General features: G+C 39.7%; 1 protein-coding gene across 1 annotated transcript in view; it reads left to right on the forward strand.

The window, feature by feature from the left end:
• Positions 1-20,819, forward strand: part of MED13L (mediator complex subunit 13L) — a gene marked incomplete at both ends in the record, with an annotated part of 176,746 nt that overhangs the window by 129,581 nt on the left and 26,346 nt on the right. The window contains 9 exons of the mRNA XM_079543939.1: positions 3,666-3,828; positions 4,633-4,737; positions 7,624-8,352; positions 10,426-10,648; positions 11,599-11,704; positions 12,046-12,170; positions 13,161-13,260; positions 15,872-16,092; positions 19,025-19,227. Of these exons, the coding sequence (XP_079400065.1) occupies positions 3,666-3,828; positions 4,633-4,737; positions 7,624-8,352; positions 10,426-10,648; positions 11,599-11,704; positions 12,046-12,170; positions 13,161-13,260; positions 15,872-16,092; positions 19,025-19,227 (1,975 nt within the window). The remainder of the gene's footprint in view (positions 1-3,665; positions 3,829-4,632; positions 4,738-7,623; positions 8,353-10,425; positions 10,649-11,598; positions 11,705-12,045; positions 12,171-13,160; positions 13,261-15,871; positions 16,093-19,024; positions 19,228-20,819) is intronic.

A 20,819-nucleotide genomic window follows, 5' to 3' on the forward strand; every position in this document is an offset into this window, starting at 1 on the left:
AGCTCCCCTGTCTCAGTTTAAAACCATTCCCCCTTGTCCTATCACTGTCCACCCTCATAAACAGCTGCACCCCCTCCTATTTATACACTCCCTTCAAATACTGGAAGGCCATGATGCGATCCTCAATACCTCACCTCTTCAGAAATAAATGTGTGTATTGCGTTGCTCCTCAGAAATTAAATGTATATATATTGTCTGTTGTCATCTAGAATATGAATGAGACCTTGCCATTGTTGGAGGGGTTATATTGTAACTAATTGTGGATCAGTCTCAGGTGAGGATGGAGGAATAGAGGAGTCTTAGCCATAGAGGAGTGAAATGCATGTTTGTGTGCAGGGGTCTAAGATGGTAAAGGGGGAAAAAAGTGAATTATCAGATACAGCAAAAAGAACTCAGTGAATATTGTTCAAAGAAACATTTTGAAGGCATGTGAAAAATTGCCATTGTATTTTTAAAGTTTTCAGATCCCTGTTAAATTTGTATAGTATCACAAGGGAATTCTGTTTTACAGTGTTCATAACTATTAAAGCCTAAAAAAATGTTAATATTGTTCAATCTGGCAGCCACAATTTCTATTTGATCTCTGCTGTTGTTTAAGAGAGCAATATGAAACTGGTGCTTCCCCAGAGAATAATGAAAGGATCCCATTGTTTTGTATCATTTACCATTTTAAAAGATCTTGACAAATTGGAGAAATGGATCAGAAAAACATGTCATGCTGCGCAGAACTGGTAAATGGGTACATAAACTGGGTTAATCTGAAGCATGTGAATAATCCTTCAGTTCTGCTCCATGCTGGTAAAAACATGGGTGTAGTTCCACATCCAGTTCTGAGCACTGTTATTAAGCAAAGATGTGGACAAATAGAATGGAGTCCAGAAAAGCGCAGTATAAATGATGATAGATTTTTGCAAACAGGGCCCACAGGGAAAGATGGAAAGAATTGAGGCTGTTTAGTCTAGAGAAGAGAAATCTGAAGGAGAGACAGTCTAACAGTCTTCAGAGACATGAAAGAGGAAAAGTAATAACCTTTCCTCTGCAACCAGTACGTAATGAATCTAAACTAGAGCAAAGCAAATCTAGGTTAAACATTGGGAAAAAACTTTCTCTGAGTGAAGATAATGAAGTGTTGGAATAATTGGCTGGTGAGAAGCTACCATTAGCAGAGAGGTGGGTGGGTTGGTTTTTCTTCTTTTTTTTTCTTTCCTTCTCTGTCTTTCTCTCTCCTTCTCTCTCCTTCTCTCTCCTTCTCTCTCCTTCTCTCTCCTTCTCTCTCCTTCTCTCCTCCCTCCCTTACCTCTCTCCCTTCCTACCGTCCTCCCTCTGTCCATCCCTCTCTCTCTCTTTCAGAGTGGGTTAGTCAAATATTTTTTCTGAAATAAGATTGCAGTTAATCAGGGACAAAGGAGGGGATGGGCTTCATGATCTCTTCAGATCTCTTCCAACCACACTTTCTGTGGTTGTCTCTAATTGTATGTAAAGAAACAATTTTGCACTGGAACTATAGAATGGGATTTTTTCAGGTGTAGAACCAGAGTGTAGTATAGAAGGTATCAATTTGGGAAAAAGTAGCTAATGCACTCAAAGGCAGTGTCAAAGCTCTGGTAGGCCTTTGGTTATCCTCCCTTACCTCCAATTTCTCCCTCTCCGTCACTTCTTTCACACTGATGGTTACATCCATCCTGCTCTTAGCTTATGGAGCGTGTACGTGTGTGCATGACGTTTGTTTACTTACACACATCTCCCTCTGAAAAGGAGCACGTGTGATGATTCCAGAAGTTTTGATCTGATTTTTATGGTTTTTATTACCAAGACATTGAATTCACGAGCAATGTTGAACATTTGAAAGCCAGTTACATAGATCGTTAGTCACTGACCTCAGTATGTGTAGGAATATCCTTTTGATTGCCTCTTTTTTGTTGAAATTCTATGTGAAAAGAGAAGCAGGAAAGTTCTAAGTGGAGAAAGTAACTGTAAGTGTGAAAAATGGAAGAAGATACAGGTTAGGCAGCTTGTGTGCAATTGTAGAAGCTGGGTTTTGAACGTCACCTAATAGAAGTCAGCAGAACTGCCTTGTTGGATGTAGCAATGTATGGCAGTGAAACTTCCAGCGTTTCATTCTTAAGGCTTTCTAAATTGTGTCAGGCAGAAGGACAAAGTGTTCTGTACACTGATTTGACCTTGTTAAGATGCAGCATATCCTTACTTAGGTTTCCATCCAGAGCGCAGCAGTGCTCAGCGACTCAGCCAAATGAGCCTAAAGCTCCCTCTGCTGTTCCAGGTTCTGCTTTTAAAGATGACTCTTGGATTTCCATTAATCTGAACAAAACCCTACTGCGTAGTAGAAAAAGAAACATCTGCTTATAAACAGCTGATAAGGTTTCTGTCTCACAGACAGAAAGAAGTGAAGTGCAGAGTATAAATAGGAATTTTCAGATTATTAGTGTGTTGAATAATATTTTCATTTCTATGAAATATGATGCTAATCACAAGGAATTGCAGAATGGCCAGGGTTGGGAGGGAGGGACCTCAACGATCATGAATCTCCAATCCCCTGCCACATGCAGGGCCACCAACCTCCACATTTAATACCAGACCAGGCTGCCCAGGGCCCCATCCAACCTGGCCTTGAACACCTCCAGGGATGGACGGGGCATCACAGCCTCCCTGGGCAGCTGTTCCAGCACCTCACCACTCTCGTAGCAAAGAACTTCCCCCTGACATCCAAACTCAATCTTCCCTCCCTCAACTTCAAACCATTTCCCCTTGTCCTGCTGTTATCAACCCTTTCAAAGAGTTGACTCCCCTCCTGTCTGCAGGCTCCCTTTAGGTACTGAAAGGCTGCAATGAGGTCACCCTGCAGCCTTCTTTTCCACAAGCTGAGCAAGCCCAGCTCCCTCAGCCAGTCTTTGTAAGGAGGTGCTGCAGCCCCCTGATCATCTTTGTGGCTTCTCTGGACCCTCTCCAACAGCTCCCTGTCTTTCTTGTGCTGGGGGCTCCAGACCTGGGTGCAGTGCTGCAGGTGGGGCCTCACAAGAGCAGAGCAGAGAGGGACAATCACCTCCCTGTCCCTGTTGGCTGCCCCTCTTTTGATGTAGCTCAGGATACCATTTGTTTTCCGAGTTGCAAGAGCACACTGCTGGCTCACATTCAGTTTTTCATCCATCAGCACCCCCAGGTCCTTCTCTGCCAGGCTGCTCTCAAGGACTGCTCCTTCCAGTCTGTATGGATGCCTGCGATTCCTCCAGCCCAAGTGCAAAACTTTGCACTTAGCTGTGTTGAACCTCATTAGATTCACCTAGGCCCACCTTTCCAGCCTGTTGAGGTCCCTCAATGGCATCCCTTCCTTCCACCATGTCAACTGCACCACTCAGCTTGGTGTCATCAGCAAACTTGCTGAGGGTGCACTCGATTCTGTTGTACCTGGTACAGCTAAGAACCTCACATTATGTTAATTGTATATATGAACAATCAGCTGTTAAACTGGTCTGTAATAGTGTACATTTAAACTGTAAGACTTCACTGAAGCAAGTTTTGATTTTGGTAATTCAGTTCAGGTGTAATGTAAAGAAGTCATGTACCATTCATTTCTTCATTGAGGTTTTATCTTGAGTATAAAAAATGATTCGTGCTTTCAAATAACAACTGCTTAATTTATCTTGTAGGAGAAAGTGGATGCTCTCAGAGCAGTATCAGCCATTCAGCTATACAGGAGGGAACAGTTAGTGTACACAGTCCAAAGAAATCAAGCAAGATTACTCCAAAATTTCACAATCGTATGGTTCACCGTGTCTGGAAGGAATGCATTCTCAACAGGTCACAGTCCAAGTAAGGCAGCAGTTCTTATTAATACCATGTAGTACATAGTAAAAATATTAATAGTTTTGCCTTTAGATATTATTCCTGATAGAATGATTTTTGCCACTAATCAACGCTAATATTGCAATGCAGCATTATCAAAGAAAATTTGTCACTGTATTCAGCGGAAAACTCTTTAGCACTGTTCATGTTGCCTTTGCAGTTGTGTATCTTAACGGTGTGAGACTTTGAGGTTAAAAATCTTACAAGATGCCTTTAGCAAGGTGTTTTCAGATTCAGTGACTGCAGTTTCTAGTTCTCTTGTAGTTACTGAAAGTTGGGCGACTGAAGATCCGAGAGGGTGTATTTGATATTTAGAATTCCAAGAGTAATCTTTAAGGAACTGGACTGAAATTCCCAGTGATAAGGATATGGGTTGTTTTTAGCATTGCAGGTCTTTATGACTTAAATTTTTGCTTTATTACTTAAAATACATTCATGGCACGAGATGCCCTGAAATCCTTATTTTTTTATTGTTTCCATGCAGTTTCATATCTGAATATGTCAGATGAATTTTCAGATTCAATCTAAATTGCTTGAATCTTATTTTCTGTTCTCAAAAGTCTATCTGATGTGGAGCTGGTACCATCCTCCCATAAAAGGTTTTAGATGTATTAGAAGGAAATACTGTTAAAAAAAGAATTATATTTCAAAGGGGAAGCAGTAATAGAAAGGAATTTTACTTGAGATTAACAGATGTGAATTTACACATGCTTGTTTATTTAAGGTTTTGTTTTACACAGCATATTACTAAAGCGATTGTTTATTCTTTAGGAGGAGTCAAATTACAACTGCAAATCTGGAAGAGGAACTTCCTAACAATACTGTTTCTTGGGATTTTGTGGATCCAGTCCAAAGAGTCAGTTGTTCTTGTTCCAGGTGAGCTTCAAAGACAGGAAGCGTTTCTCATGATGAAAGAGCACTGTTCAGTTAGATAGAGGTACCCTTTAAGAAGTGAGTTATGTTTTAGCTGAGAAAAGAGGAAGCTCTAAAACTGTGCACATCAATCACATTCAGGTGATTAACAAGCATCTCTTATCATTGTCTACTTGTCGCAGGCAACTTAAGTGGAAAAATGATCCCAGATTAGAGAGCGAGGTCTAGAATCACTCAAACATTTCTCATTTGCAATCAACCCATCCTTCAGGCTTTTTGGAGATGTGAGCTTCAAAGCTCCAAAATTTGGAGTGCTAAAATTATGGTGAAGAGGAGCAGAAACTCAGATGGCAACTTATGCAGAATTGGCTCAGAATTAATAAACATTTGTTACAGATCAGTGAATGAATTTGCGTCTTGCCTGAGTTTCAGTGCATCCTGATTTGAGGAACTCCTTTGGAGAAAGATGAAAAATTTCCCAGAGAATTGCTTTCTCTCTGTATACCCTCCAGTCAGTCTGCCATGACTCACCAGACACCAAAAAGGCACCAAGGCAATGGAGCAGTTTTGCAGCACTGCTGTGAGTGGATGAAAAAGAAATCACAACAAGTAAAGGAGCACTTTAGAAGTTTATTCAATTATCTGTCATTTTTGGACACTGGAAGTTCCAGTGCTACTCACACAGGAGAGGCAAACCAGCAGCACCACTTGTACTAAATGTTTTATAGAATTGCCAGAGGTAATGTTCTGTGCCTGAGATGGCCAGAAGGCCAGCTTCTGGTAGAACATTCGTGTGAAACAGTTTCAACTGAAATTCCTAATTCCTGGGATCACCATCTATTTATTAGACTTGTAAAAATGTTTGTATGACCTAATGAAGTTATTTTTAAGTCTTCAAAGATGTAAATGACATTCATGTGCTCAAATAGAAACGCTGCCATGCTAACCAAGCCCCTGTGGTATTGTGCTTGGGTTTTTTTCTGTTTTCTTTTTTTTTTTTCTTCTGTTCTTTTTTTTTTTGTTTGTTTGTTCGCTTGTTTTGTTTTAATACTACAAGAAGGGGTTTTTCCAGAATTTATGGTCAACAGCTGATGATATGGCTGAAATGATTCTCCACTCTTTTGGCTGATGGAGGCGTAGCTGATTTTCTTTTTTCCTTTTCTTTCAAAAGTGAGGCAAGCTCGAGAATAATGCTGTAGTTAATGATAACAGTTGTCTAACGAAATTCTGAAATCTTTGACCTGTCACAGTACTCTGTGCAGGGCTTTCTGTGCAGATTTGGCTGCACAGAGAAATTTAGGAATACAGCACTCCAGTGATCACTGGAAGGTTGTTGTTTAGAAAATGAGAAAGCCTGATTGCGTCCCTGTGCCTTGTGCTTGACTTCTTACAAAGTAGTTTCTTGTTTGTGTATTTGGGAGACAAAGGAATACAAAGGGGTTGTGTGTCACACAACAGCCTGTGCTGTCTGAAGTGAAGATGTTGGTCCTCTGCAGCCTTACTCTTACTCTGATTATTTGTTGGCTGTATGTATACTCAGGAATGTGGAACAAATGAATGTTTTGTCAGGATGCCAAGTGTTCTGTATAGAAAACTAAAGTCAAGCCTTGCCTGGAAAGCTTAGGGAACCAATAGTGGAAAAAGGAGATCTGAATCTGTAGAGACGTTGAGCTGCATTTGCAATTTGAAGCAGTTTCAAACAACAATAAATGTGTGCCATGCGACTTCTGTGTAGGTGAAGAAGCTGGACAGATACTGTCATATCAGTATAATTGCCTTAGTCATCACTGTGCCCTTTGTGAGCACTGTGCAAATGTGGGTAAAAATGTGAAGATAAGATCTCATATATGGGGTTCTTTGATACTCAGCATCAAATTCAATCTTCTATAGACCCAATTTTCTTTCTTGGAAAACAGACTGTCTGGTGTCAGTCAAGTTCTGTAGTCGTGTTGGTGTGGTGAATGATGGAGAATGAGTGCAATGAAATGTTTAAGCCATGCTTAAGGCACACCTTTAGTTATGAGGGCATTAGGTCCACATGGATGCTGTGCTAAGGATGATTTGTGGTGGCAAAGAACTTGTAATATTTCCTAGTAACACCAATAAAACAAACACAAATAAAGCCAGGACAACAGCACACAGTGTAAGATGGTTATAGGAAAAAGATGCAGTACCAGTAGTTGTATTGTACTGTTTGACAGCTGCTCTGCAAAACTTGGGTGTTTTCCTAACTAAGTCAGAGAAGCAGAATTAGTTTTCCCCAGTCCAGTAGTCCACTTTATTTCAGATAATATAGTTTATCTTAACATTGTAATAAGTTTTCATGTTAGTGGATTTCTGGTTTGAATGCTTTCGAATATTTATTCATACATCAATTCTTAGTTGCTTATTCTTTGGACTAATTATGCCTCTTTTTTTTTTCTTTTTTTGTTTTTAACCATATCTGGAGGAAATTGACATGAAAGCATTTTGCTGTATTTTGCCTCAGTGAACATAGCCAAACCAATTCAGATCTGTATTTTGAAAGCGTACAAGAGTAGTGGTTCAGTTCCCCAGCAGTCATTTCACTTGAAAGGCTGTACTTCTTCAGGGTAATGAAAACAACAATAGCCTGATTTATTTTATTTTGTTATATTAAATTCCATCTAAGCAGTGTTCAGCTTTATATAAACATTAGATCTTGTTTGCTTTGAATTCTGTTTTTCCCATTCTCCATTTTGTAGGTCAGACATATGCAGTCATGTTGGGCTCTGCCTAGTGCAGATCATGTGGCATTTCCAGAATCTCTTAAAAGACTGACAATAGACATAAGATTTCTTTGAGATTCTTTCCATTAGAGCAGATAATAGGATGAACCATGCAGTGACTTGCTTTTGTCTCTGTTTTCAGGCACAAGGTTTTCAAACAGCGTTGTGCTGCCGGTTCCAGCCGCCCCCCGACGATAAATCAGCCAGGATTCAGTGTGGGAACATCATCATCTTCATCGTTGCCACCTCCTGCCTCTTCAAAGCACAAAGCAACAGAAAGACAGGACAAGGGAGAGAAACTGCAAAAAAGGCCCATGATGCCATTTCACCATCGGCCCTCTGTGACTGAAGAGCTATGCGTGGAGCAGGACACATCAGGGCAGAAGCTGGGATTAGCAGGCATGGAACCCTCTTTAGAAGTCCCAAATTCCAGAAAATATGAGAAGCCGCTATCTATACCTGCTAGAAATCCAAGCAAGCAAATTAATATGAATCCTATGGATTCACCCCATTCCCCTTCATCCCCTCTGCCTCCCACACTTAGCCCCCAGCCGAGAGGTCAGGAAGCAGAGAATCTGGACCCACCTTCTGTACCTGTAAACCCAGCGCTCTATGGCAGTGGGCTGGAGCTTCAGCCGTTGCCCAGCTTAGATGAGAGGACAGTTCTTGTTGGACAGAGGTTACCTCTGATGGCAGAGGTTAGTGAAACAGCATTATATTGTGGGACAATTCAGAACAATGAGTCACTAGATATGTGGAGGACCTATAGCGTCCCATCAAGTGATGATCTAGAATTCAGGCCACCAGGTCTTCCATGTGAGAGAGATGATGCCAAGATGGAAGTGAACTCAGACAGCACTGCACTGAAAAGGTAAGAACGCAAATTGGCCTGAATGGTGCTTTTATTAAATTCTAACCATGATTAAATTCTAATTTCAGTAGTAAGCTTTGAATTCAGTTGTGGTATCAAAACCTGAGGGGTGATGTGAGCGTAGAAGACAGAACTTGTCTCTGAGAGTTTTGTTTAATGGGGATTTTTGTAGGAAGGTGACTAACGAAGAGAGATTTTTAACAGCAGTTTTCTCATGTAATTTGTGCGCTCCCCCAAAAAATTAAGCAACGAGTAGAAGGCTTCCCTGCAGCATTAAATATGGTATATGCTGGAGTTAACACTGCTTAAGTAGGAATGGGCTATTGTAGTATGCTTTATTTTTTTCTCATCTGGATTTCTGCTGGACGTTGTAACAACCGATGCATCTTTTTAAAAACCTTCATCAAAGTAAATGAACAAATATAAGAGTTCTATTATGCTTATGTCTTTTGATCATTTTAAAAAACGAAAGTTGTGTTCAGTTATGCACCCTTACAGCTACGTAAGTATTTGGTTATAGCAAGTGAGATGCACTTTATTGCACTGTAGAGGCAATTCGGTGTGGTTTGTCCAATTGTATGGTTTTAAAATTGCACTTTCTAGACATAATAACAGATATAGTATTATAGAATGATCCTGTTTTGTTTTGTTTTTATAATGGCATCAGTGTTGTGAAGCCAGTACCTGGTCTTTGCACTTGATAGGAGTTTACTATTTATGGAATTACAAGGTTGAGGAGGGACCTCTGGAGATCATCAAGTCCTACCCACTGCTAAAGCAGGTCCCTACAAGGGGTTGAGCAGGGCAGTGTCCACGCAGGTCTTGAATATCTCCAGAGGAGGAAACTCCACCACCTCTCTGGGCAGCTTGTTCCAGCGCTCTGTCGCCTCATAGTAAAAAAGTTCTTTGTGTTTGTATGGAACTTCCTGTGCTCCAGTTTGTACCCGTTGCCCTGTGACTGGGTACTACCAAAAAGAGCCTTGGCCCCATCCTCTTGACACTGCCCTTCAGATATTTATAAGCACTGATCAGATCCCCTCTCAGCCTTCTCTTCTCCAGGCTGAACTGCCCCGGGGCTCTCAGCCTTTCCTCATTAGGGAGATGCTCCATGCATGCCTCTCGTCATCTTTGTGGCCCTTTGCTGGGCCAGATCCCTGCCTTTTTTGAACTGGGGAGCCCAGAACAGTGCTGCAGATGTGGCCTCCCCAGGGCAGAGCAGAGGTGAGGAAAACCTCCCTTGACCTGCTGGCAATGCACCACAGGACACCATTGGCCCCCAAGGCACACTGCTGGCTCGTGGTCACTCTGCTGTCCACTCAGATCCTTCTCTGCAGAGCTCCTTTCCAGCAGCTCACCTCTAACCTGTACTGATGTGTGCAGTTATTCCTCCCCAGGTGTGGGGGGACGGTGACATCTCCCAGCAGCCTTATCTTCTCCAAGCTAAACAAGCCCTGTTCCCTCAGCCTTTCTTCATAGGAGAGGTGCTCCAGCCCTCTGATCATCTTAGTGCCCTCCTCTGGACCCGCTCCAAGAGCTCTGCATCTTTCTTGTGCTGGGGGCCCCAGGCCTGGATGCAGTATGTAAAGATATGCGAAGATATTTCATGTCAACTTTAGCCTGAGAATCTGAATTGATTTTGTGCAGGCTTAAAATTACTTCTGCATTTTGACAATGGAAAAAAAGTGCAGCAAAGAGGATTTAGTGAAAACGGTTAAGCTAAAGTTGATTGAGGCAATCTTTTTGAATTATGACAGTGTTAATTTTGGTAATTACTGTGGAGCTCCCTAGGCTGAAAAGGTCATGTGTACTTCAAAGTATTCTGATTTAGTGACAGATTTTACTCCTTTCTCATTGTCCTGAAGTAAACATTCTTGATCAGTTTAATACTGAACTTAGGCAAATGCATCCCTTATTTGAGGAAGAAGGTATTCTTTCTATGTCAAGGAGTGAGACATGGGCTGTATTTGTGTGTGACACCTACAGATCTTAAGAGCTGCTATTTTTGTCTGCTGTAAAAGATATGCATGTTTTGTTTTGTGATGGATTTGTTTACTTGCTTATTTTTGCTTTCAGGCTCTTAGCACAACCTAATAAACGGTTTAAGATTTTGGAAGAACAGAAACCGGTGCAGACACTGAGCTATCTTGACCCCTTGCCTCTAATACAACAACCAGGAGAAGGTTTAGGAGATGCTAGTGATCCTTACACTTTTGAAGATGGTGATATAAAGTACAGCTTCACTGGCAATAAAAAATGCAAACTTGTGGCTGAAAAAGATCTGCTGAAAAAGAACAAGGTAACATGGAAATCCAGTCTTTATCATTAACGTTGTAATGATCACATAGCACAGTATTTGTCGTGCAGCTCTCAGGAGGACACAGACCCATTGCACAGGTCAAACTTAAAGGAGTTACGCATTTCTTTCCTGTACAGGTGCACAGGAAAGAAAGTTCATTTAAGTATGGTATTTTTGAACCTCTGTTTGACTGCCATCCCTCTGAACCTTTTTCTGTATGAAAACTGCTGCTGCAGGGAACACATCCTCTGTATATATATTCAGCTTGACCAGCAGTGTGTTCCAGATTTAAGGCAAGAAGTATAATAATTCAAGCCTTATATTCACTTGTGGAGACAAAAAGACTTGCTGGGCATTTTTCTTACTTTCTTCAGCTTGACATATAACCTCACTGCAAAGCTTAGATCTCTTCAGCCCAAATCTATCTTTCTTCCATTGCCCAAAATTACTTTAGCTTTTTACTTTGTGATGGGGATGTGGTTTGAACATTTCCTTAGAGGTCATCTTCCAAAACAATTTGATCACCATTCACTGTCCATCACTTGCCCCATAAAGATGGTATTTCTTACATATCTTATCCATTACGGAGCTGTTTCATTCTCAGGCTATGCACTCATTTGTACTTGTAGGTAGTGACCATGCTTAACATTCTAGAAGATGTATTTTCTAGAGAAATTGAGGTGGCTAAATGTCTGTACAGCCTGTTGAAGTTAACTGCTGTGTATGGAGTCCTTTGTACATCGCGATCAATACTACATCGTGTTTTTCCTGGCATGCAGATAAACAGCAGACCAATGTGTTCTCTTCCCTCTTAAAACATTCTGTGCTTCATAAAATATTGAATTGAGAGCTCTGGGTTTAGCTTGACATAGGAAAACCAATAGTGCAACATTTCCTCTTACATAGATTAAATTAACGTCCATTAAAAAAATCTGTGCATTTTTGTATAGTCAGAAGATGGAATTGGAACCAAGGAAATCCCCACAACAGGTCATTCTACACCAGTTCCTGATGGAAAAGATGCCATGTCTATTTTCAGTTCTGCTCCTAAGGCTGGTGAGTAAAAGCACTCTGTAAAGCAAAAATACTCAAGGGTACACCATTAAATTTCAAAGGAAAAGATCATACACTGAACACTTTTACGAACGGCTTCTGATATGGAGTTTGATTCCACCTGTCCTTTTTATAACAATATAATAATTTTTAGAATAATAAGGCTCAACAATAGCTACATTTGTAGCTATTCCCAATTGACTCTTTGTCACTGCTTAAAGCTGCCAGGCTATTTGTAGGCTACGTCGTAGAAAAGGGTCGTCAGTGATTCTTGATTCTTTCTTTAGAGTGAGATTCAAAATTTGCTCCTGTTTTTCACTGATTATTTCCTCTCTTCCTGATAGATACCCGGCAAGACAACGCTGCGGGCCGAGTAGGCTCTGGTAGCCTCACACAGGTGACAGATCTTGCACCATCACTCCATGATCTGGATAACATCTTTGATAATTCAGATGAAGATGAGCTTGGTGTAAGTCTTTGTTTGATTGAGCGTTCTGCAGACTTAAATCCTGACAAAAGGAAAAATAAAAAGGCAGAAGGATGCTGTAGCATGGAGCAATTACCCCTAATAGATAGGACAAACTGTTTCCAGGCAGGCAAGCTTGTTTTGTTTTGTTTTGTTTTTTTTAATCAGGAAGAATTGAAAGCAAGTGGAGGAATCCTTTAAGGAGATTCTATAAGGAAGATAAATGGTTGTATACAGTTTGGGAATATTAAAAGATCTCTTAGGTAACATCAAAGCTTGTCTCATCTGATGGTTTTTCAGTCACTTGGGAAACCAGTACACTCTGAGGAAAATGCAGCTAACTTGCTGTCATAGTCATGCAGAGACAAGCTGTAAGATTGCTTCCTGAGGTAAAGCAGTGCAGTTGCCTCTTAACTGTATTAAATCTAATTTAGTGTCTTCAATTTTTGTCAGTATTTTCTGTTTCTTAGAGCTATGGAAAAGATCCTAGTTTCGTTATCCGATGATTTGTTCTTTTACCTTGTTTGAGAATGTGCCCAAATCAAAATAAATTCAACTCTATGTAAGTAACTCTTGGAAGCATGTTCCTTTCTATGCCTGTAAGCAGCTTATGCTATGCAAAGAGGAAGGAAATCAGCAGATACAAAAGGAAATCAGGAAATACAGAGGGAAAAGCAGATTTACATCAATTACCAGAAGAAAGTAATCAGGACTCTTTGTAAGCTTAATCTAATATGGGCATAATGTTACAAAGCAGGATCCTACATGGACTGATAGTAGATAACATGGCTTAAATCTCTAACGTCTGGTTCTTGGCAGTACTTTCCAAGTACACCAGTTTATTTACATTTCTTTCTGTTCTGTGGTTTCACAGAAACTGCACTTAAGCTGTTTTTTGTTAAATCTCATTCGGAGTGTTTTCAGTTTTGATAGCTTTTGATTTCTACTATTTCGTATGGTTTTTAGTGTGGTATGTAATTGTTCTGCCTTTAGGCTGTATCGCCAGCTCTTCGGTCATCAAAAATGCCTGCGGTGGGATCTGAGGAGCGCCCAGTGGGGAAGGATGGTAGAACAGCAGTACCTTACCCACCAAGTAAGTAGCAGCAACTGATTTCCACTATTTTTGGCAGTTAAAATCTTCTGGTTAGCTACCAAGCTGCCTTTTTTGTAGAAGGTTTGCAGTGTCACTTACTCACAACTCAAAGCCAGTGTGCTTATTTCGTTCTGTGATTGCTAGATGCTAACAGTAAAATAAGGTAGGAGTATTTTAATGGAAACACTGGGTGGTAATATAGACATTCATTTTTAATGTGCCTACAGAGATTTGAGATGCTCTGCTTCTGACAATGTGGTCTTATAATACAGTCACAGAAGGGAGCTGTTAAAAATCTTCATTTAGAAACTACCCTTGTATTGTCAAACCAATGTTTAATCTCATTTGTTCATTCACAGCAGTACCTCGTCTTTTAGTGTAAATCATTCCTTAAACAATTATTCAGAATGTAAGGTATGGGATGCATTTGATGTAGAATGAATTCAGGCTAAAATCACCTTCAGGATTTAATTCAGGTGTGGAGGAACCTAGAGTACAGTAGAAGTATTGGCTTATAACTGAGGACACATTGTAAACCTCTTGGGGATGTTAACGGTAGAAATGGTGCTTGTGCAGGTGTTACATATGTAGCACAAACCAGGGTAAGTGCAGGGAATGCAGAAATAGAACTGTATACTGAAATATATTATGCAAATTAAAACAATAGGGCTCTTTTGTAAGGACTGTGCCAACGGGTTTTGAAAATTATAGCTTTTCTCTCTTGAGATGTATGGGTTTTCTTGCATTATTTACGTAGTAGCATTTCTCCTGAGATTTTTATATGTATAAGTGTTTGCATGTGTGGGAAGAGGAAGATGAGAATTTCAGTGTGATACCAGCCAGTCAGATAATGAATTACAGATTGCTTAGCAGCGAGAAGGAAGAATGCTTGATTATTGTGTCCTCTACAAGCAGAAATCAAATCTCCCTGCAAATCATTCCTTAATGCTTTCTCATTAACTTTATCTGGTAATGAGGACAAATTGAGGGGAAAAAAAAAATAACAGTGTGAAGAAGATGAGTCAGTTTTATGCACCCATAAAAGCTGTGCTGATTTACTCAAATGTACAAGTCTGGAGTATACAGAGATTGGATTTTGACAGGTTTAGTTGATCCATAGCTTTTTAAGATATGCAAATCTTTTTCAAGCATGACACATGAAAATGAATAATGAGAGTTAGCCTGTTGCTGTCGGATTTGGGAATTTTCTGTAATTAAACTTTTTTATGACTCTGCACTGCAGAATTTTGCTAACTGGGGCTCAAATATGAGCGAAACATATACTGTAGAGCTGCATGAAATAAGTTAGATAGATACACTCTACTTCTGTTCTGTAGCCCTCCCCCCTGACACCAGCTGTCCAGGCACAGCAGTATCTGCAGGGAAATGAAATGCGTTATACACCATAATAAAGTCCTACTGACTACATTGTGTTCTAACCCTTTTTCCTGTCCCATTTCTCTGCTTCCTGAAGCACACTTCTCTTTGAGAAGCAGAGGCAACACTTCATCCAAGTGGCATCCTGAAGATTATACTTCGTACTAGCATTGGATGGAAAATGTTTTTTTCCATTCCACTGAAGCTGTTTTCAACATTTACTAATCCTTTATCAGGACAACACTAAGTTGTTTTCAAGTCTTCATTCACAGTAAGACTGAGAAAGAAAAAAGGAACCGAGTACGAACAAGCCATTGCCAATTAATTTACTCTGCTGCTCCAGGCTGTGGAACAGTTGGGTTCAGCATTCACTGCTGTTTCCATCAAAACTCTATTTCTGGGGGCACTTCACCCATTCAAACTGTTCCATATTGTCTGAAGAATTAAATAGGAGGCTGGCTGTCTCATCTCTTTGCACAAAAGAACAAAATTAAGATTTTTTGGTTAAGAGCGGAGACAGGACATCTGGTTGTAGCATCCTACAAAAGATTGTTTTTGTGTATGTACTCATATACTCTATCTAATTCTAATTTCATTACTTTATTTGTTATTTCCAGTTAGTTTTTGAGACTATGTTTCACTGGCTTTGATTTCCACAATTGACTATTTTCCAGTCCGAAACATTTGTGTTAGCAACAGTAGCCTATCTTTTTTGTCAGGAGTTTTGTTGCTATGGACCAAATGAGACTGCAGTGACTGTATGTCAGTGGAAAAACACAGCTAAGTGCATGCTTATTCTAAAAGGCACTGCTTTGAGATTCAGTGTCAGCCCTAAAGGGAGAAGAAACTATTCTGTCTCCTTAGTAGCAGTTCTTAGGATGAACTTTCCATTCACATCACTTAATCTTTTCTGCTAAAAATATATGTATATATATTTGTGGGTTTTTTTTGTTAAAAAACCTGTACGTTTAAAGTTGTGTGTCTACCAATTTGCTGTTTCTGCTGAACATCAAGTTTGTAAAGCAACCCTAGGAATTTTTGGAATGCATCCCTAGGAATTAACTTCTAAGCCTAGAGTTATACAGGTGTCAGAACTGTACTGAGTCTGTAGAGTCTTTACTAGGTTTTAACCCACAGAACAAGAGCTAGTAGTGAGTAACCCCTTCTGTTTTATTGGGCTTTCTTGAGAATTGGTATTGTAATGATTAACGATGCATTTTTTCATCCTATTTAGCTGTGGCAGATCTCCAAAGGATGTTCCCAACACCACCTTCTTTAGAACAACACCCTGCCTTCTCCCCAGTAATGAGTTATAAAGATGGAATAAGTTCAGAGACAGTAACCACCTTGGGAATGATGGAAAGTCCCATGGTCAGCATGGTTCCAACACAGCTTGCTGAGTTCAAAATGGAGGTGGAAGATGGATTAGGTAGCCCTAAACCTGAAGAAATTAAGGTAACATACCACACATACGGTGTTTTCATAATCTCACCTTCATATGTTCAGATTTTTGTAAAGAAATCACCTGTAGTGTGCCTAGCAGGCTACTTTAACAAGTGGGAATTAGAGCCATATAAAGTTTGTATTGGTCTTTAGTTGGAAAAAAACCCAAAAACTTCTCTAGTAAAAGAGCTTGTAATTGTTTCTCTGATTTTAACTGTAGGTACTTTTCTGTTCATATAATAGGTGTAATTTTAAGTCTGTAATGCTTTTGGGTGCTCTCAGGAAACAAACAGTATTGTATGTGAAATGAGCCCTATGCCTAACAGAAAGAGTGCACTTATTTGAAAAACATGGTACTTGTGACTACATAGCTTTTAAATGGTTTGTTTCTTCAGATAATTTTTCTGTATCTTTTATGTATAGCCACTCCTTGCTGCCAGTCTCTGGGGATGCAGCTGGGATAAAATCATGCATGTAGAAAGGCTGCCTTTTTCTCTCTGAAATGTTGCCTTTTTTGGTTAGGGTTGAAAATCACTGAGAAAGCCCAGGGGTTGAACTTGCTCTGTTTCTTCTTCAGCTGATGTTACTTCACAAGTTTTAAGGCCAGATGGGACCATTCTTATCTGACTTTCTGTATAACACAGGTCAGGTAATGTCACATAGTTACTCCTCTATTGAGTCCTATAGTATATCTGAGTAAAGAAGTATTTTTAAATGGGGACTCTGCTGTGGGGTACTAGTACTCACCTCCCCTGCTTTACATATCCAGATGTATCCATTTTTCCATAGCATCACATGAAAAGACTTAACATAAGCACCTGGTCTACATTGATTTGTATTTCATTGTTCCATCCTTAGCACAGGTCAACAGGTAGGTTAAAATCATTCTGCCTGATTGTGTGCATTCTGCATTTCTTAACTCTTTGGCCTTTTTTTTATCAGAAGTTATCTTTATCATATTTCCATGCATACAGGCTGAGAGTTTTTTAATTTAGAAGTGCGCTTTTCCTTGTTCTGCAGCAGTGCAAGCTTGTTTCAATTTTCAATAGGGAGATACACACAAGAACTGTCTTCCTGGTATTCCCTAACCTTTGATTTTACAACTTGATTCCTCTCTCTCAGGCCCAGCCAGTCCCAAATCTCCTTCTCTTTCTGCAGCCATTTCTTTCCTCAGCAGCGGCTCCCCTCACTCCCCTGAGTGCTGGCAGTAGCTGAGGACTTGCTTTAGTTATTGACACTGCTGAGTGAGGTATACACACACAGAGCTTGTAGTTGCATGGACTAGAAGTGGCTATAACTCAAAGTGAGAACACTGAAACAAAATCTTGCCTAAGTGTATATGATTTAGTCAGCTGTGACTGAGAAATTTTTCTTGCATGGCACCTCTGGCATAACTTAGACTGAAAGTAAAGCACAAGTGAACCACAGGGTGACTTTCTGCATTCAGGTATGTCCTTGTTTGGAAGTAAGATTGCTGTATTCAAGGATTATTTCTATGTATAGAAACAAATTGTGACCAGTCAGAAGCGTGAGAAAGTTAGTTGTAGTGTCCCCCTTGTGAAGACAGCCAGCCACCTGGAAAGTCTGCTTTGTTACTGCAAGACCTCTTCTTCTTTCTGTCCTGACTTGATAACTTGAAGGCATGATGAGAAAAAGCTTGTTCCTAAAGGCTTTGCTGTTGTCCACTATCTTTGTGTAGTTCGGGTGTCTACAGATTTGTAAACAATTATAGAAGTTTAAAGTTTATGGCAGGGTTTGTAACAGACCTTGCTTTGTTTTATTCTGTTTTCCGAACAAACTACTTTCTAAAACTAGAATAATTTGGCCCTGGAAATAAAATCTGTATTGTGACTTGGACAGCTGAAAGCTTTTGAGTGGGAACAGATTTTAGGGTGTCATTGCTGTTGGAAATGCTTCAGTCTCCCTCACAAAGTTTTAGGAGTATTGAACTATACATTTTATTTCTGCCTGATAACATCTCCAACAAGCACAGTTTACTCTGCTTTTAAGTGTGTCACACCTGCTCATATACACCAGTGGGGGAAACAAGCACCTAAACCCATTGCTGATCATTTTGAGAACATGTAAGTAGATTTCTTCTGCTGAGTATTCAGCAGCTGGAGATAGTAATCCACACATTTCTCATCTCTCAACGCTGTACAAGGTGTAAGGGAAAAATGGAAATATCTAATGAGATGTTAAATGCTGCAATTCTGAGAGACTGCTGTTACTTCAATAATTATTTTTACTTTGCAGTAGTGCGTCAAAAGGACTAGTTCTTTTCTTCTGAAGGAAACATGGCATAGCTTTAGAAACTCTGGCTCAAGTTCTTGTCATCATTGTCTGCAAACAAGCATAACAGTCACTGGAAGTCCAGTTTGACTGAACTTCATTTATATTCATACTTAATATAATGTTTAGTTGATTATTTCTGACCAATACTAGGAGTGGTGCTAGTGTAAAGAGTGCACTGTTACTGGTTGGATTATCTTAATTCCCCATGTGGGGGTTGTTCCAAGAGGCTGACTTAAAGGCTGACTTAAAATTTTCTTCACAATGTGACTCAGCCTCTCCATTGTGAGTGTGGAAGTCTTGAAAAGATCAACCTCTTAAGTGCATAAAGTAGATGCCTTAAGTTAGATAATGTGAATATTTCAGTGCCTTTCAAATGTATCTCATCCTTAATGAGTGTAGTCCAACTGGGAAATGTGCTGGCGTTAGTTAAAGCCATACAGTATCTTAGTGTACCAAGGAGCCTCAGCTGAGTTTCCTTGAAGGATCAGCTCTTGAATGTTTCGTAGAATGAATAAATATACTTAATGATGGGGAAAAATGCAATTATAGAGGGTTCAAACAGTACAGCAAGTTTAAGGAAAAATAGTTGTGTAAACGTGAAGTTCAACCTTACCGTGGTGTTGTAAACAATGTCACTTGGATGTTACAGGATTTTTCGTATGTGCACAAAGTTCCATCATTTCAACCTTTTGTGGGCTCCTCTGTATTTGCTCCACTGAAGATACTGCCAAGTCAGTGCCTCTTACCTCTGAAGATACCAGATGCCTGCGTTTTCAGGCCTTCTTGGGCTGTTCCTCCTAAAATTGAACAACTTCCTTTGCCACCAGCCACTTTCATTAGAGATGGCTACAAGTAAGTACTGTGTTGTTGGGACTTACAGAGTTTGTCATCCCCACATTTCAAATAGTTTGTTATTGAAATCTCTTGAGTATATTAATGAGTATTTAGCTAAGCACCAGAACCATAAAACAGCCTGCAGTTGCATTTTAAACCTTTCAAATGTGTTATTCTTTCAGATCAAAAAATTGTGATTGTGTGAACATTTGAATTAAGAACATTCTCTGGAAATTGTTAGGACAGCATATGTTCAGTGCACTCTTACAAATGAACAAGAATTAACTGCAATTTCTGGGACAGGAAAATACTGTAATGCAGTGTAAAGCTAGGAAATAAAATGATCAGATGCAGTTTATCTTCCTCTTTCTAAATACCAAAAGACAAGATACCACATCTTTCCAGAGTGCTATGACCTATAAGCAGTCACTGTTATTTAACATAAAAGCTTGTGTTCCTTACTCAGTTCTCAGAAATTAGTAATGTTTGTGGAAGAAATTATTTGCTGGAGATCTTCAAAGCTATGAAGGATTTCCACTGTTAGGTTTATAAAATCTTTTAAAAGGCACGCTGTGGTACAAAGGTCTCCTTGCTTGCACTGTGCTGCTTTCTAGAGGAAGTAGCCTGTGTCTTTAAATCAGTCTATAAATCTTTAAATCAGTCCTTTTCCAGCTCCAAAGGATCCTTCAGTGTTCTCAAAAGAATTGCAAAAAAGAAATAGTAAAGTCTTGGTAGTGCCTAGGGAGCAATCTAATTCTCAGGGTTTTTTCGTAATAGTGACTGATTCACCAGCCTGAGCAAGTTATTAATTTCAGGTATTTGTTGAGGGGAAAAAACCTTTCGTTTTCAATAAATCCAATTAGAGCGAAAATTTTTACTGCAGGCTTCCAACAGAGTGGTGATTGCCAATCAAGGTTTCTAGGTCATCTTTTTTTGTTAGTCTGAGGCATGCAGTATACTTCAGATTCAGAGCTCCTTCAAACCTTTGTTCATTTTTTTTTTCCTCTTGCTTGGAGTTGGACATGCACCAGTTCAAGGTAATGAAATGATCTAAGAAATCTGGTCTTTACTGTTTTCCTTTTCAAGTTGCTAATAACATGAGAACATTACAGTGGTACTCCTTTTAAATAACTCATAAAATACCACTGAAAACAGACGTGAAAGATCTGTTTTCATTCTTCTATCGAGAGACATACTGCATCCTTAGAATTTTTCCTTGCCCTAATATGTAACGAAGATGTTACAAGAAAAATGAACAAATTGTTAGGAACTTGGGAAGAGCTAAGTAAAGATTTTTGTTCTGATTGGCTCAGTGTTACCTGTTAGTTGATATAAAGAGTCATTGCAGAGAGAAGGTGGATGTCAGGGGAATATACAAACTGTGCTTTGGTCACTTAAGTTTGGCAGCAAATGACAAAAGTAGTAAAAATCATTGATGACAAAAGGTAACCCAAAAACACGATTCTTAGCTTTACTGGATTGAAGGTTTGTAATGGAATGTGTCATTTTGTGCTGTAGACTGTGTAGTTCTGAATGGGCATTTGTATCTGTAGTACCTGAAATGCTATTATCAGTTACATACTAGGCAATACCTTATATAAATGCCACAT

This window comes from Tetrao urogallus (assembly GCF_951394365.1).
Source record: "Tetrao urogallus genome assembly, chromosome: 17".
In the NCBI taxonomy this organism is placed as follows: domain Eukaryota; kingdom Metazoa; phylum Chordata; class Aves; order Galliformes; family Phasianidae; genus Tetrao; species Tetrao urogallus.